This window comes from Lissotriton helveticus, chromosome 5_1 (genome assembly GCF_964261635.1).
Source record: "Lissotriton helveticus chromosome 5_1, aLisHel1.1, whole genome shotgun sequence".
Taxonomy (NCBI): domain Eukaryota; kingdom Metazoa; phylum Chordata; class Amphibia; order Caudata; family Salamandridae; genus Lissotriton; species Lissotriton helveticus.
This window is the reverse complement of record NC_136065.1, coordinates 1450696107-1450713845: the sequence shown is the minus strand read 5'-3', so window position 1 is coordinate 1450713845 and position 17739 is coordinate 1450696107. Positions and strand designations below refer to the sequence as shown.

Sequence of the window (17739 nt, the reverse complement as noted above, 5' to 3'; positions counted from 1 at the left end):
GTTGGAGTCCCTAAGTCTGGCCCATCTTTCCCAATGGGTTACTTTGCCAACACACTCTGGGGGCCATATTCTTGATGTAATTTGTTCAAATTTTCCTCTTTTGGTTAATTCATTGGTAGCTCTCACGTGGTCTGATCATCGGCTGATCAGATTTGCATGGTCTGCCGGCAAAATCACTCCCACGGCTTTATTGCCGCGGTGCTCTCAGAAGATTAATTTGCACACCCTGTCTGCCTTCCTGTGCAGGAGTCGGCCCGTGTTGGGGAATGAACTGGCCATTGCGGTGCAGACTTTTAACCTTTGGGTTTCGGCGGGGGTGGTCTCTTCCTCTAAGGGGAATGCCAGTCACAGACCCCGGTCATCTCCCTCCAAACCCTGGTTCTCCCCCTCCCTGCGAGATCTCAAACTCGCCTGTAAAAAGCTGAAGAGGCTGTGGCGCCGTGCGTATTGTCCCATGGCCAAGGAGGCCCTGCGTGAGGCACAGAGGAACTACTATGGTTGCATCAAAACAGCAAAGTGTGAGTACTTTGCGGATAGGATCAATAAGGCTAATAACAACAGTCGGGGAATTTTTTCTATTGTTAATAGTTTCCTCTCCCCCAGTGCCGAGCAACGAACTGTGCCACCCTCGGCAGCCTGGTGCGAGAAACTTTCCTCGTTTTTTGAGCAAAAAATTGCGGGGATTCAAGCTAGCCTTTGGTCCATCAGTCCTACTTTGAGCTCTGGTGCCATTTTTTACCCCCCACCAGTATCCGGGGCCTCCTCCCCTATGTTCGAGGAGTTTGCGCCGCCCTCTGTAGATGACACCTTAGCGGTGGTTAAATCCCTGAAGTCGGGTACCCCCACCGACCCTTGCCCTGCTCAGGTGCTTGGCAGAGTCGCGGAGGCGGTGGGTCAGGAGATCTCGCACATTGTCAGCCTTTCATTCAGGTCAGCCACTTTTCCAGTCGAGTCGAAGCAGGCTAAGCTTCTGCCTCTGCTTAAAAAGGCAGGGTTAGTTCCATCACTGCCCGCTAATTATCAGCCAATTTCATTACTCCCTGCTATGGCTAAGGTCTGTGAAAAAATGGCTTTTCGGCAATTGAACGCTTTTGTTGAATCATCTGGGGCTTTACACCCTGCCCAATCTGTCTTCCGTGCCGCTCATAGCACGGAGTCACCATTGGTTGAGGTCTCCGAAGCCATTAGGGACTGTTTGGGCAGCGGCGGCAGAGTGGCTCTAATTTTATTGGACCTCTCTGCCGCGTTTGACATGGTTCCCCATCAGCTCCTTCTTTCTCGCCTTGCTGACATCGGCGTTTCGGGTTTGGCCCTGGACTGGCTGGGTTCCTTTCCCACATCCAGGTCTCAGCAGGTCTGGCTTCCCCCGTTTTTATCAACAGTTAAACCACTTTCGACAGGGGTCCCTCAGGGCTCAACGTTGAGCCCGCTGCTATTTAATGTACATCTGACCCCCCTGATTATGATGGCGGAACAACTAGGGGCCAAACGTATAGCCTACGCCGACGACACGCAGCTGTTGTTTACGTGGCCCGGCGCTGACCTGGACACAGGTACAATTCGGTCCTGTCTGGCCTCGGTCTTTAACTGGCTGGCAGCCGCCCAACTGAAATGTAATGAGGATAAGACTGAAATTCTCTTGTACGGTCAGTTTCCCTCTCGATTTAGAGAAGCACTCTGGCCGACCGGCTTTCCATTTCCCAGCTCTGTTAACATTCCGGCTAAGAATCTGGGAGTTTGGTTCGGGGAAGATCTCTCATTTGAGGCCCACATCAAGAAATTGACGGGTGGATGCTTTGGCACCCTGAAAGCTCTTTCCCTATCTTCCATCCACAGCGAGAGAGACAGTGGCCAGAGCATTAATTCTCTCGCGCCTTGACTATGCTAACGCTCTGTTAAGTGGGTCCCCGGCCTATCTGGTGGGGCGCCTTCAGGTCATTCAAAATGCCACCACCAGACCAACATTTCAAGTCGCATGAGTGTTCGGGCCCACTTGCAGAGGCTTCATTGGCTGCCAGTGCCGCAGCGCATCATCTTCAAAATACTTACGTTGGCCTATAAAGCCATTTATGGCCATGGCCCTACGTATTTGATGAAAAGGTTTTGCCGCTATCTCCCCAATCGACCTTTGCGCTCTGCCGCCCAACATCTGTTGCAGGTCCCTCGATTAGGCGATCTCGGCTAGGCGGGCAGTCAGTTGCGGGTAGAGCGGCGACCGCCTGGAATGGCCTTCCTTTGCCCCTGCGGTCTAACTTGAACTTTGGTCTTTTTAAAAAAGCTTTGAAACTTATCTGTTTAAAATCGCTTTTTAGAAGCTCCTTCATCTGTTATGGCCTCTTGCACTTTCCTTCCAGGATTCCGCGCCAGGATACTCCGGCAGTAATTGAGCGCGCTATAAAACTGCATATAACATAACATAGCATATAACATTAGACCTATCAACAGCATTTGACATGGTAGCACACTCAATCCAACTGGATAGACTAAATCAGCTGGGTATCTGTGGGGTGGCATTCTCCTGGATTTGGGACTATCCTAAGGACTATACTCAACAGGTCTACCTGTGACCTTTTCGATCCATAGCAAAACACCTGTGGTATGGAGTACTACAGGGCTCTGCACTGAGTCAACTGCTTTTTAAAATCTATATGGGGCCTCTTGCAACTCTCATTACATCCCAGGGGGTGAAAGTAGTCGCCTATGCAGATGATACGCAGCTGTTTTTTCTTTCAAAGAACATTCTGAGGATGCCTTTCTCAGTTTTATGGAGTGCCTGAAGAACATCAGCAACTGCCTAAAACTAAATGCGGGTAAGAATGAAGTCCTGTTCTTTAGTCAGGTGTCTCTACCCCCTGTGGGACTCTGGTGGCCGTTAGAACTGGGATCACCACCGGTTCCAACAAAGACAGCAAGGAATATAGGCATCAAATGGGATACAGATTTGTCTTTCGCGGCTCAAGTTAATCAGATCTCCTCAGCTTGCTTTGGAAAGCTGAGAATCCTAAATAAATCCTTAATTTACTGCCAGAGCACAGCCCCAGGATCATAGTCCATGCAATGATGACTTCACGCTTGGACTAAGCCAATAGTCTATATTTGGGGCTGCCAGCCTACCTAATTTACAAACTGCAGCTAGTACAGAACGCAGCAGCAACACTAATTCGGTGGGTACCTTTACTCCATCATATCTCTCCTCGTCTGAGGCAGCTAAATTGCCTGGCCTTCTTAGCCACACGGAACCTGGGACCAGGTTACCTTAAGCTTAGGCTCAGTCCATATCGACAGGAATGGACATTGAGATCTAACTATCAGTGTCTGCTCCATGTTCCGTGCTTTGAGAAGTCAAAAATTCACTGGAATTGACACTGTCGGTACTACAACTACCAAGTCCAGAAGGCAGCGTGTCTGTCCCGCCCACTGGGGCGTGTGTCATAAATGGTTGCAGTGCCGATCACTTTTACATGGCGGTGTCTTCAGAGTCTGCCCAGGAAGAAGTGCGCAAGACGCACAAATCGCGTCGGCATGAGAGACCTGTTTTACTGAAGGAGTTGCGTTTTGAACTGATGACTGCAGCTCACACCAGTACATTGCTGATAACTTACCTGGCTGCTGTGGGCTCTTTCAAGGGGACAACCTCGTCTTTGGATATAGATATATATATATATATATATATATATATATATATATATATATATATATATATATATATATATATATATATATATATATATATATATATATATATATATATATATATATATATATATATATATGCTCTTCTATTACACTTACCAAATGATGTTTAAGATTTTGCTTACATATAATGAATGCTGTTTTGTGAAACATTGCAATTTTTTATACCTGCATTGACAGTTTATTTTAAACCCACACACCCACACATATATATACTTGTACACATATAGATGTGTGTGTGTATATGTATATATATATATATATATATATATATATATATGTATCACAATATATCACAGATTTATGTTTGTTGTAAACAAGTAAAATACTTCCTCTTTTTTCACAGCACACAGAGCACCTTGCAATGCAATATAGTCCAATCTTTCCTATCAACAGTATAAAAATAACTGCATTGATCACACCTGATGTATATGCTTTCTCTTACTGGCTTGAGAGCTGATGAAGTGATAGTAGGTATAGTATAACTCATTTAGATAGTGTTTGAACACAGTTCTTTATGACTGGAAACGTATGCTGAAGCATTTCCCCATCTACATCTCTAGTATAGAGGGCAGGATCGTTTTCAGAAAATCTGCGAACGATGAATTAAAACAGAAAGATAGCTTCTCATTTTTTCATTATAACAGGTCTTAAAGACAATCAATGTGTTTTTATCATCTTATATTCCTATCATGTGTTTTATGTACTGTATTAAGGTCATATATCAATAGTCATTATTGGCAGAGCTTCCCAATGCTATATGTGGTCACTGTAACAAGTGAATGTGTATTACCTAAACATCAGTGTATACACGGGTTAGTGGGGTCTGGCCACAATGCTACTCGAGTGTAAGTACGTAATGGCCTAATATATGGATTTTATTTAATTAAGTTATTTACTTCATCTTCTGATAAGGTCTTTCCATATTTCCAATCTGGAAAGTATGTATAGTTAGTTTGTGGAGCTTCGAAATCTATAGGGAAAATGAAATTTGGGCTAGTACTTTGCTGAACTGTTTTATTAAGAAAAACAATCTTGTTGATATAATCAAGCAGGGCATTGTGTATTCACTTGCCATGATGAGCCAGTGTCTTCAATACTTTTTGGTTGAATAGGTTTTATGGTAATATGTATTAAAATATTTAAAGTATATTAAGGATCTTATATTTAATAATAAGCAGTTGGAACTTCTATAAGAAAAATGAATACTATTCCTGGAAGTCCCTCAAGCTGTCAGCCCAAACAGACTCAGCGAGGGAAATTATCTAAATAACATTGGACACTGACTGATGAATATAGCAGGTCTCTTGTAATAAACATCTACATAGTTTCACCAACGGAATGAGAGGAGTATGCATGGTTGAGTGTCAAAGCATTATCTTTCCCTGACACTGTAAGGATATCAGGGACATTTTTGTATTGTGCTTCGCCTCGGGCCTCAACAGTATTAATCCTCCAGGATTATGTTGAAAGGTTCACATGCAGGTTTCGAATTGCAGCAGTAAGGCTACTTGTGTAGGCCTGATCCCGTATTTTCAATGTCAGTCTAGTATACCGCACTTTAGAGCCACAGTCCACAGGTGATATTTAACTTTCTATGCCATTGGATTCCCCCACCTGACCTTACTGGAAAGGACAATAAACTAAATGTGGCTTAGCCAATTTTGCCATGTTTTACGGGATAGTGCACATACACTGGACACTGGGCAGCAGTACTCCAATGTGCAAAGTTTACAAAACAGCAGCATCTGCCCAGAAAAAAACAGGTGTGACACGCAAAATAAGGCACTTTCTCACACCACCTCTAATTTATTAGATTGAGGAAAAATCCAAAATGGGAATTTGCCTTGCTTTGTGGGAACTTTATTATATGTAGAGCTTGTGGACGTATTGCTTATGTCAGAGGTTCATGTATGACGATTGGAATCCCAACATTAGTCACCATGGGCCATGATACATACTGTCCAGTATTCTATATATAGTCACTAATTCTACTAATAACTGTCTAAACTGATTTGCCCTTAAAGGTATGTGCCACATGGGACCTTGAAGCTGCACCCGCCGCAAAGTTAAAGATAGAGGATGTGACCGCCACCCTGGCGGTCACATCCTAATCTGCACGGAGGGAACGCCGCAGCCCATGCGGACGTTCCCTCCTACTCTGGGGTCGCGGACGGACTCAAGTCCGTCCGCGATCCTAATCGACCCCTTAGTACTGTTAGTTAATGCAACATTTCTTCACAGTTGCGCACACACACACACACACACACACACACTCACACACACACACACACACACACGGGAAACTTGCGCTGATATTTTAAAGGCTGTATTTCAAGCCATTTTGTAAGCAAGAATAAATGTAAAAAAAATTATTGAAGGCATCAATAATATTGTAGGGAATGGAAAAGCACAGAATGTAAATAACATGAAATCAGATAAGATTTTACATAGTGATTTATTAAGGAGACATTAAAGCCCTATCTATAGCACCCAAGGTTTGCCGTAATAAGGGTTCAGTATTTACTTGTCAACAGGCATGTGTAGCTGACATCTGTCACCTATATGTGTAGATTACAGCTGTCATCTATGTTTCCGGTCAGTAACTCATCTGCAAGACCAGACTGAATCATGCTTCCCACAGAAGGACAGTTTTTGAGATGATGAGCTTGGCATGGTTCTCCTTGGAGCCACATTGCTCTGTTGTCTGGAAATGCTTAAGAGTTCCCAGTCTCTATCATGGAGAGGCCTGTGAACACCTCATGTATGCCAACCAAATCATTTCTTTTTGGCAGCATATCTTGTTACCATGACTTTAGGTAGGAGAATGCTTGAGAAATCACTTGCACAATATTTTAAAGCCTAAAGCTATTATATTTTTTATTAAACATCAGCTATGCCAATGAACACATGAATATAAAAGCATACTATCAAAATTACACAATAATGAGTCAACTGTTGCAAGGTAATATCGGCTTATTAGAAATAAGGCCTCAAAAAGCAACTAAGCAAAGACATGATTCGGGGGGACTCCTAAGAGGCACTACGAACAAATATATAACATGTTCTAATCTTGTTGAACGTATGTTGTGTTGCTTATTCCAAAGTTCAGGTCATGCATTTTAATATTTGTTTTTTATCAACCCAAGGAAAAAGATAACCCGGAAACAGAATTCCACATGTCACAATTGGTCAAAAGTGTACTGACTCTGTTCTTAGCGGGCACGGAAACAATCAGCACAACTTTAAGATATGCCTTTCTTCTTCTTCTCAAGTATCCTGAAATTAAAGGTACTACATTAAAAGCTGTGTAAAACCCACATCAATTGCAAGTTTTTTTTTCATCACATGGTTTAAAAGATGTTATCCCTGAGTATTCCTTTTGATCTCAGTTCACTGTTTTCACACATCATTATATTTTACTCTCAAACTTTCAGTTAGTTGGTGTTCACAGCCCAGTTACCAATGGTCCTATTTACACACCACTAACAAACACCTTTCTCTTAACATGAATTATGTAATCAAATGTCAGTTATCTTAGTATAGAGATTTAACTACAATGTGCATCAAAACAATTAAATTAGTACTTTAAAATATGTTTATTCATAGAACATATATACAATTAATGAAACATTCAGTTCTCCATTCAAGTCATAGTATAGGGCAGGAAGACTTTAATAGTGCATAATATGTTGTTTCTTTGATGTTTCTGTGATGTCATAGGCTATCCTAGGCCAGCTTTAGGGCAGTGCGGCTGGTGCTGCCGCACTGGGCGCTGACCTGTGGAGGGGGTTGCTGACCTCATCGCAGGCACTGTGTTTAGCAATAACTTATGATTGGAGAGATGAGGGGAGCTTTTGCCCGGTGGTAGTGAGAGAATCCGAGGAGGCGATCATGGGGTGTGAGGGCGCCAAAAATGAATATCGCACCAGGCGCTACCAGCGCTAAAGCCGGCCCTGTCCTAGGATTGTGGTGAAGGAGATCATTTTCAAGTTGCTCTTTAGGAAAATCTCTGAATGCTTGCAATGCTCAGCCATCGCCCAGCCTTTTTTGGCTTGGTATAAACAATGTTAATTGTACAAAAGTAAATTTTGCAGCACAATGACTACAACATCTTGGCCTGTGATTATATCTGCAAAAAAGAAAAACAAAGCGCCTTAAGGCACTATACACATCAACAGAAGTCAGACCACCTCTGCTTTTCCTTCCCAGCCTTCCTAGCCAAACACAAAACCTCTACCTTCTCAGCGACACCCTCCTGCATTCCACACATTAAGTTTTCCATTTCCAGCACCCCCTGGTGTACCTCATGAACATCAAAAAGACCCAAAAACTATTATATGACAGTTCTCAGAAATCATCTAAGTTGGTTGAACAGTTCCTGGCACTTTCAAAAATTTGCCCCACACCTCTTCAAAATGGGGCATTTTGTCCTTCATTTTATTGATGGAATATTCTATGGTTGCCAACTCATGCATTCCCATCCAACCAGGCCCTGAATGTGGGTAGGATGTTAGAGTTAGAGAGGCGTAGCATACCCGTTATGACCATTGAGGGGCCAAGGCTACCTAGCGGAGGGTACAGTTTGGTAGAGGTGGAAAATCAACCATGTTGCACAAAATCATCACTCTGCAAGCTCGTGGCCCATGTACCTCTGCAGTGGAGGGCACCTCTAGTCAGATCTCATCCCAATAGTATTGTATCCTGTGACAGTCCCATAATATGTGAATAATATCCCCTTTTCCTTCCCTGCACCTGCAACACACCTCACTAGCTCTCATGTTCCCTCTGTGTAATTTGTACGATGTTCAATGCCATATGAGTAAGATTTCCTATTAGAAACATTTTACCCACAAAAATTTCAACCACAACAATAAATGATGCAAAGCGGGGCAGAGTGGATGTTTCTTCTGCTTTGCTCCCTGGCAGCAACGCCACTCAGGGATGCCTGCACAACCAGCCTGCTCAGCCACGAGAGGGCTGAGCCATGACTGCAGAGCAGAATGTACTGCATCAGTCCTCGCAGACATCTCTGAGGTTTAAGACTGTGGAGCAGCATTAACCTTTGCTACCAGGTCCCAGGGGCTCATCTGCTTCCATTTTCTCAACTGTCCCCATTTGTCCTTTAGCAGCCTGCCCCAACACCTGCACAACGGACAGCAATGGAAAGCGACTCCCGCACTACTTTTTTCTGGAGGTGCTGGAGACACCTCTTCTTCCCTGCTAAGCCGTCTCTATGTCAGGACCGGATCACTGAGATAATATCGACTGACAGAATATCGGCTTGCAAAAATATCGAGGAAAAAATATCGACAGACAAAATATCGAGTTTGTATCTACAAACAGGTAAGTACAAAAATATCGAGTACAAAATATCGTTTACAAAAATATAGTTTTAGAAAATATTGACTTTATTAAAAACAGTGTTAAATTAAATTTAAATAAAAAATAATTTCTAAAATATACTTAAAAATACTTAAATTAACTTATAATAATCAAATAATTAATGAAAGTTATAAAAAAAAATTGTACAATCATATTTGTTAAAACATATATATATATTAACATAATATAATTAATCAATATCCAATATTATTACCTTACATTAGCAGAAGTGTAAAAAATACTATTCCCACTCCACAGAGTGCAACTGTAGGGAAAGAGTTGGATAGCGTAGGGGTAAAAATTACTATTCCCACTCCAGTGGGTGCAACAGTGAGGAAAGCGTTGGATAGCGTAGGGGTAAAAATTACTATTCCCACTCCAGTGGGTGCAACAGTAGGGAAAGCGTTGGATAGCGTAGGGGTTAAAATTACTATTCCCACTCCAGTGAGTGCAACAGTAGGGAAAGTGTTTGATAGCGTAGGGGTAAAAATTACTACTCCCACTACAGTGGGGGCAACAGTAGGGAAAGCGTTGGATAGCGTAGGGGTTTAAATTACTATTCCCACTCCAAAGAGTGCAACAGTAGGTAAAGCGTTGGATAGCGTAGAGGTAAAAATTACTATTCCCACTCCAGTGGGTGCAACAGTAGGGAAAGCGTTGGATAGCGTAGAGGTTAAAATTACTATTCCCACTCCAAAGAGTGCAACAGTAGGGAAAGCGTTGGATAGCGTAGAGGTAAAAATGACTATTCCCACTCCAGTTGGTGCAACAGTAGGGAAAGCGTTGGATAGCGTAGGGGTAAAAACTTACTATTCCCACTCCAGTGGGTGCAACAGTAGGGAAAGTGTTGGATAGCGTAGGGGTAAAAATTACTATTCCCACTCCAAAAAGTGCAACAGTAGGGAAAGCGTTGGATAGCGTAGGGGTAAAAAACTACTATTCCCACTCCAGTGGGTGCAACAGTAGGGAAAGCGTTGGATAGCGTAGGGGTAAACATTACTATTCCCACTCCAGTGGGTGCAACAGTAGGGAAAGTGTTGGATAGCGTAGGGGTTTAAATTACTATTCCCACTCCAAAGAGTGCAACAGTAGGGAAAGCGTTGGATAGCGTAGAGGTAAAAATTACTATTCACACTCCAGTGGGTGCAACAGTAGGGAAAGCGTTGGATAGTGTAGAGGTTAAAATTACTATTCCCACCCCAAAGAGTGCAACAGTAGGGAAAGCGTTGGATAGCGTAGAGGTAAAATTACTATTCCCACTCCAGTGGGTGCAACAGTAGGGAAAGCGTTGGATAGCATAGGGGTAAAAATTACTATTCCCACTCCAGTGAGTACAACAGTAGGGAAAGTGTTGGATAGCGTAGGGGTGAAAATTACTATTCCCACTCCAGTGGGTGCAACAGTAGGGAAAGCGTTGGATAGCGTAGGGGTTTAAATTACTATTCCCACTCCAAAGAGTGCAACAGTAGGGAAAGCGTTGGATAGCGTAAAGGTAAAAATTACTATTCCCACTCCAGTGGGTGCAACAGTAGGGAAAGCGTTGGATAGCGTAGAGGTTAAAATTACTATTCCCACTCCAAAGAGTGCAACAGTAGGGAAAGCGTTGGATAGCGTAGAGGTAAAAATTACTATTCCCACTCCAGTTGGTGCAACAGTAGGGAAAGCGTTGCATAGCGTAGGGGTAAAAATTACTATTCCCACTCCAGTGAGTGCAACAGTAGGGAAAGTGTTGGATAGCGTAGGGGTAAAAATTACTATTCCCACTCCAGTGGGTGCAACAGTAGGGAAAGCGTTGGATAGCGTAGGAGTTTAAATTACTATTCCCACTCCAAAGAGTGCAACAGTAGGGAAAACGTTGGATAGCGTAGGGGTTAAAATTACTATTCCCACTCCAAAAAGTGCAACAGTAGGGAAAGCGTTGGATAGCGTAGGGGTAAAAAACTACTATTCCCACTCCAGTGGGTGCAACAGTAGGGAAAGCGTTGGATAGCGTAGGGGTAAAAATTACTATTCCCACTCCAGTGAGTGCAACAGTAGGGAAAGCGTTGGATAGCATAGAGGTAAAAATTACTATTCCCACTCCAGAGAGTGCAACAGTAGTGAAATTAAATACTTCATATATTATTTCAATAAATATTAATTAATATCTATCACAAATTAATTAAAAGTAATTACGAATTTAATATAATATAATAATTAATCAATTAAAATTACAAAATAAAATTAATTATTACAATTATTAACTATTAATACAAATTAATTACTAATTAACAATTAATAATGTAACAATTAAAAAATAATTTACAATAAATTCAAATCAAAGACAATTAAATAAATTGTTTTATTTAATTAATTATAAATAAATTACTTCCCATCCTATTCCCCTATAAACCCACAACCCACTACAGAAAATAAATTATTAAATTAACATAATTAGCAATTGATCAATTAAATAAATTTAATTAGCAATTCTAATTTAATTATTACCCATAAAAAATTAATAAACAATTAATTCTAAAACAATACCAATAAATATGTTAGCATATTTAATTAATTATAATTAAATTACTTGCCACCCAATTCCCCTATAAACCCACAACCCGCTACAGAAAATAAATTATTAAAATTAACCTAATGAGCAATTAATCAATTAATTTAAAATAATTGCCAATTAAAAGTTAATTAATTACCAAATATAAATTAATTAACAAATAATTAAAAATGAATAACAATAAATAAATTTACATATTTAATTAATTATAATTAAATTACTTCCCACCCTATTCCCCTATAAACGCACAACCCGCTACAGAAACTAAATTAGTAAAATTTACATAATTAGCAATTAATGAATTAATAAAAATTAATTGCCAATTAAAAGTTAATTAATTACCAAATATAAATTAATTAACAAATAATTAAAAATGAATAACAATAAATCAATTTACATATTTAATTACTTATAATTAAATTACTTCCCACCCTATTCCCCTGTAAACCCACAACCCGCTACAGAATTAAATTACGCAAAAATAAAAAAATAAACATTTTATTATTAAATTATTTATAACATAAATACACACTTTTAACACATATAATCACATAAAAAACACTATAAAAAAATGCAATATTATCAAAAATTGGATAATTTTATTAACCTATATTATATACTTCGATATTTTAAATGTCTATATTTTTAACATTCGATATTACATTACTTACCTAAAAAACGATATTTTTGCTGTCTATATTCTTTCCAGTCGATATTTTGTCCATTCGATATTTAAAACTCGATATTGTGTCCAGTCGATATTTTGTAGTCGATATTTTGACTGTGCACCGTCAGGACCCTGCTGGCTCCCCATTCCAGCCTGCAACCACTGATCGGGATGTGCCGCTATCTGAGCTGGTGATGTACTCATGCCGATGAGGAAAGTGTGCCCCGCCAGAAGACCAATCTATTATTCACCTGCCTGCTTCTTCTCATGCCACCTCCATGAATCGGTGCCATGGCACTACAGCCCCTATTTTTGCCTGAACTTCTTGTGAGGCCTCAAACCTGGTCACTGAGGCGCGCCATCTTGAAATCAGTTCATGGTCCTTGGCAAGACTGCATTTCTCTGTTTGCCCATGGTTGGGCCATCCATAGCCAAGCACAAGCACCGGTGGCTGCAGAGTCACACAGTCACTCTCAGTACACCTGCATCCTCTGCTTGTCCACAGCTGGGCCTACGTTATATAATTTTGTCTAGTCCTCCGCTCTCTAACATACCCTTTGGACATAAACTCAAATGCAACAATGGGAAAATCATGTTTCAAGCCAGTGATATAATCCAGTCCTCGGTCGACTTTATCTCACACTCAAGCTTTCTGATGATCCCCGACATACTCCTTCTCAGTTCATACCTCGGTTCATACCTAACACCTCAACCACTCTCCTTCCCTTATGGTCCACACAGACTCTCCTTTCTCCCCTGACTCTCCTGCAATCTGATATGTCCCCCATATTCCATGGCGAACTTCCAACAACAGACCTCTAAGACCCTTCCACAGACCATCTCCACACCATTCATCTCCAACCTCCCGCAAACCATTATCTCCCCCTCTGGTTGCCTGCTCCACCCTCTTCTCTATCACACGGTCACCCCCTAAGCCTCCCCTCCTTTATTTCCCACTGCCCTAACTTCTCCCAACACTAACTACCAACAACCCACGTCTCCCACAAACATAATTGGCCTCTGGTCAACAAGCTCCTGCCCTCGTTCTCAGACCTCTCTTGATGAATTGGCATCCTCTCATTGGCTCTATCCCATCTAATCATCTCTCTGTCCTCTCATTGCTGCTCCCCTCATCACAATTCGCTGACCCTCCCCCAAACCTTCCAGCAAACAGAGAGACAGCCATCTACCCAGACCCAAATGGACACAATCACCCCTAGAAACCTCAGACCTATTCTATCTCCTAAAGAGTTATACAGCTTCAATTTCCACTACCCCTTCCACCTCCTTTCTTCCAGCAGTAGGCTGCCCAATTTCCATCATCTCAGACCACAGTCAAACTCACATACACCATCCTTTTGTAAGATCATCCCCTCTTGATGAAAATCCCAACTTCCCTCACTGAACGGATAAATCAGAAAGACAACAGCTTCTCCCTGAACTGCATCCTGTTCAATTGTCTGTCTGCAGTTAAACACTGTCTAGAGATATTGGACTCTATCCTGGCCCATAATCTTGATATCCTGATCCTCACCAAAACTTAGCTCAACGGCTCATCTTACCACTCTCTAGACCGTCTACTTCCTCCTAATTACTCCATTTTGCTTTTAGACCAAGAAGATAGACAAAGTGGATGTCTCGCACACATTCACAGAAATCCCTGAGATGTAGGACCCTCCCAACGACTGATTTTCAGTCTTTTGACTTTATGTCAGTAACAATGCCCACATCCACTACCTCCAACATCAGACTGAATGTGATTTACCATCCACCGGGTCAAAACAATTCCTTCATCAAGAAATGCATGGATCTCTTCACCACAAAACATATCAGCATGGGACACTCTCTTCCTTGGCGTCTTCAACATCCCCTGGGGAAATGAGAGTTATAGCTATATGGACAATTTTGACTCCTTTTCAAAGACAATTGATCTCCAACAACACTGCCATAAACCCACTTACCACGAAGGCACCATTCTGGACCTAATACTCTCCAAATCCCCCAACCTTGAGTCGATTGGTATGACCAAATGCAGATCCCGTTCTTCCTATCCAGCTTATATTCCAAAACATATAGGCAACCCAACCTTCACACAGAAGCCATGCCAATCATGGCCCTTCCTACCATAATTTCGAATACACCCCACCTTAAAATTTCAGGCCACCGACAAGTACAACCCCTGCATGGGATCCCTAATCAACAAATATGCACCCTTAAAGTGCAAACTATCTAGAGACTAGCACCCTCTCACTTGAATATGAATAAGCTTTGCAAATGCAAAAACAACACAAAGACCGAATCCTCAGAGCCATATCCTACCATATCGGAGCACTCATTAATTGTTCGAAAAGCAGACCGAATCGCCTCTTTGAGGTTATTGCACAGACTACAAACCCCTCCACTATTTCAGCACCCAAGTCATCAGTGACCGGCTACAAAAACTTTGTGGATTTCTTTGAGAAAAGTGTTAGAGGCATCAATATCAGAAATGGTGGAGATTCTGCTGTGAATGTCACCGTATTCATGGTTATCTTTCTCCTCAATTTCCGAACAGGACCTACAGCGAACAATCTCCAGAGAGGAACCCTCAAACCACCTTCAGGACACCATTTCAGGTTCTACTAGCAAATCTATTGCCATTTGGACCAACATGGTCAACTCCTCTCTCAAACAGGGCCTATTTCAGGAATAAAGTTGATCAAGTCTCTCCTCTTTTGAAAAAACAATCTTTTGATTCAGAGAACATGAACAACTTCCGTCCAGTCTCCACACTCCCTTTTTTCAAGTCATTGAAAGTTGAGTAGCGTCCCAACTTGCCCTCACACATTTGAACAAAAACTACTCCTAGACACTCCCTAATCAGGTTGCGGCAGGGCCACAGCACAGGAACGGCGATCCTCCAAATAATCAATGACTTCCTTAGAATCCTCAAATCTGGTAAACCTATACCTCGTGGTCCTACTGGAATGGTCCACTGCATTCAACACTATCAATCAGCTGAACCTCCTTTTCACTCTTGAACAAACCATGGGATAAGGAGGCACAGTCCTCAACTGGTTCTCCTTATACCTAACTAACTGCTCTCATATTGAGACAAAAGGCAACTCATTCTTGATACCAGTTACCATACTTCAAGGGGTCCCCAAGGCTAAATCCTCTCCCCAACCCTCTTTAAACTCTACCTAGTTCTACTATGTGTATTTTCAGAAACTCTGGGATTCTCTCCACCTCTACGTTGACAACACTCAAATATACATGAAAATCTCATCCCCTGAAGACATTGCCCTCCTTTCAATCACACTCTTGGTTTCAAAACTGGATGTCTAACTGATGGAGCGAGATAGAAAACAAAATTTTGTTTAATCTCGTGAAGTCACATTTCCATAACATGAATAATAATATTAATGATTTATGATATGTCGTGCTAATACAACTTAGATTAAACTTTACACATGGGGGGACTAACATGTGTGCTCATAAACGTGCATAATTGTTGCATCTTTTTGTTCGTGCAAAATAATAAAATAATTTATTGTTTTCGTTTTTGTCATTACTAACTGCTGCAAAATTAAAAGAAGCATGTGCTTGTTTTGCTTTTCCTTGTCTGTGTGATGTCATTTCTACTATTCTAGGTGCATATAAGTCTCATGGAATAACGGAGACTGGTAGATATAAACGCTGCTTTATTTGTTTGCAATGGCTAGATAACATTTTGATTAATCGGGTGGGTTAATTAATTAGTAAATCTTGGGGTGGATACAGAATCTACATTATTTCTTACATTAATACTTTTCTTGTGTTTGTTTTATATTAGAAATCATAAGTTGTCTGCTTTTGGGCCTTGTCTGCCCGAACTACAATATGCTGAATTTTACTTCTGCAAAAGTGCTGAGACGCCCATTCTGAAATAAATTATTCGTCAAAAGCTGCGTTCACAAAGCAAAAAACTAACGTGCTATTGTCATTCTGTCGGACATGGCCAAGGTCGAAAAAGAACATTTTGTCAGTCCTTAACTTGGCATCCGCGGAAGTCAATTGAAAGTCAATGGACGCTGCGAGAATGACTTTATGCAATTGTTACAATCCTAGGAAGCTCCTGGTTGCACTCGGAAGGGACAATGGTCTCTAAGAAAAGTGATTTAATGGAACTTTTGAAAAGTGGGTGACATGTCACTTGTCACTCTCAGCCAATGGGACGTCGAAGATTTCTGAAAACTTTCCTTTGCGTAGTTTAGTTAGCGTAGAAAGGTATAAAAAGTCATGCCCCTAGGGATGGGCTGGCTGCTGCTTTCTGACTTTCCGATGAGGGTGATGTGCTGTCGGACTTTGCGTGGAGCACGTAAGAATCCTCAAAGAACTTTTCTTTAATTTCTATCTATTTAGTTCAGTTAGGGAATTAGGTTTTAGAAATGCTAAACTTTAAATATTCTCTTTGATTTTGATTTATTTGCTTAAATTGTATTTTTCTCATATTTCTTACAATCATGCTTGCTTTATTGCAAATAAAATTCATTTATAAAACTATCAACTTATATACCATAATTTAGTAAATAAAATCTTACTTTTGACAAACAAGCTGGTCTTGGTTATTCAGGGGTGTAGGTTACATATTAGCTAGATCACGTCGCCAATGGTGGTCGTTTAAATGGTTAATTTTTATTCTTATGACAATATTCTTTTCGCAGATGTATAAAAATGTATATAGTTTGTAGATAATGTGTATATAGATTTAATCTGACCACCTGATTCAGTAGGCCCAAAATATGTCAGGTTTATAAATGGGTCCATATTTAGTATAGAATTTTGTTTATAGGTTATGAAGTTGGGTAGCGTTGTTTATGATATATTTTCTATAGGCCGCTGGATCAATTCTCTGGTAGCAGAAATTGATGGTTGCTAAGAGTAACCAAGGTAATATGGTGGTTGCTAAGGGTTACTAAAATATTATGGTATGGAAATAGGATCGATGTTTTAACACATGTTGAGTTCGTTTTTCGTGCTATCTGTAAGCTATACCGGTATAGATTGTGTGGCGAGAAATTAGTCACGCAAGCCATCTGTTCTGTTTGTAGTGATATCGCCGAGTATCACAAGAGGTATCGCCGTGTACCATAGTGTTGTCGCCGAGCAGCACAGTTTTAGGGCTAGGTCTGAATCTTGTAAAGTGAGGGTTTTCTAAGAAATTAAAGCAGCATGAGAATAGGGACAAAGCGCCTTCCATAAAACTCACTGTGATAAGAGTATTAGTTATACCCGAGCTTGAGTGAAGGGTAAATTAGCGTCGGTGCATGATTATCTATAAACAGGTTAGAGTCCTGTACGGGTACATGTTTCATATCTATAAACAGGTGAGAGCCCTGTACGGATAACGTTGTTATTTTGCTAACGGTGCATGATCTCTATAAACAGGTGAGAGTCCTGTACGGATTTCATGTGTGTTTGA

General features: G+C 41.0%; 1 protein-coding gene and 1 long non-coding RNA gene across 5 annotated transcripts in view; one reads left to right on the top strand and one right to left on the bottom strand.

Annotated features, from left to right (window-relative positions):
- Positions 1 to 17739, top strand: part of LOC144755477 (cytochrome P450 2G1-like) — a 359316-nt gene that overhangs the window by 204230 nt on the left and 137347 nt on the right. For all 4 annotated transcript variants that reach the window (XM_078644451.1, XM_078644450.1, XM_078644449.1 and 1 more), the window contains one exon: positions 6843 to 6984. In XM_078644451.1, the coding sequence (XP_078500577.1) occupies positions 6843 to 6984 (142 nt within the window). The remainder of the gene's footprint in view (positions 1 to 6842; positions 6985 to 17739) is intronic.
- The window catches only part of LOC144755478 (uncharacterized), a 79058-nt gene continuing 67520 nt past the window's right edge, over positions 6202 to 17739 (bottom strand). The window contains exon 3 of the long non-coding RNA XR_013594898.1: positions 6202 to 6972. This is a non-coding gene — a long non-coding RNA (uncharacterized LOC144755478). The remainder of the gene's footprint in view (positions 6973 to 17739) is intronic.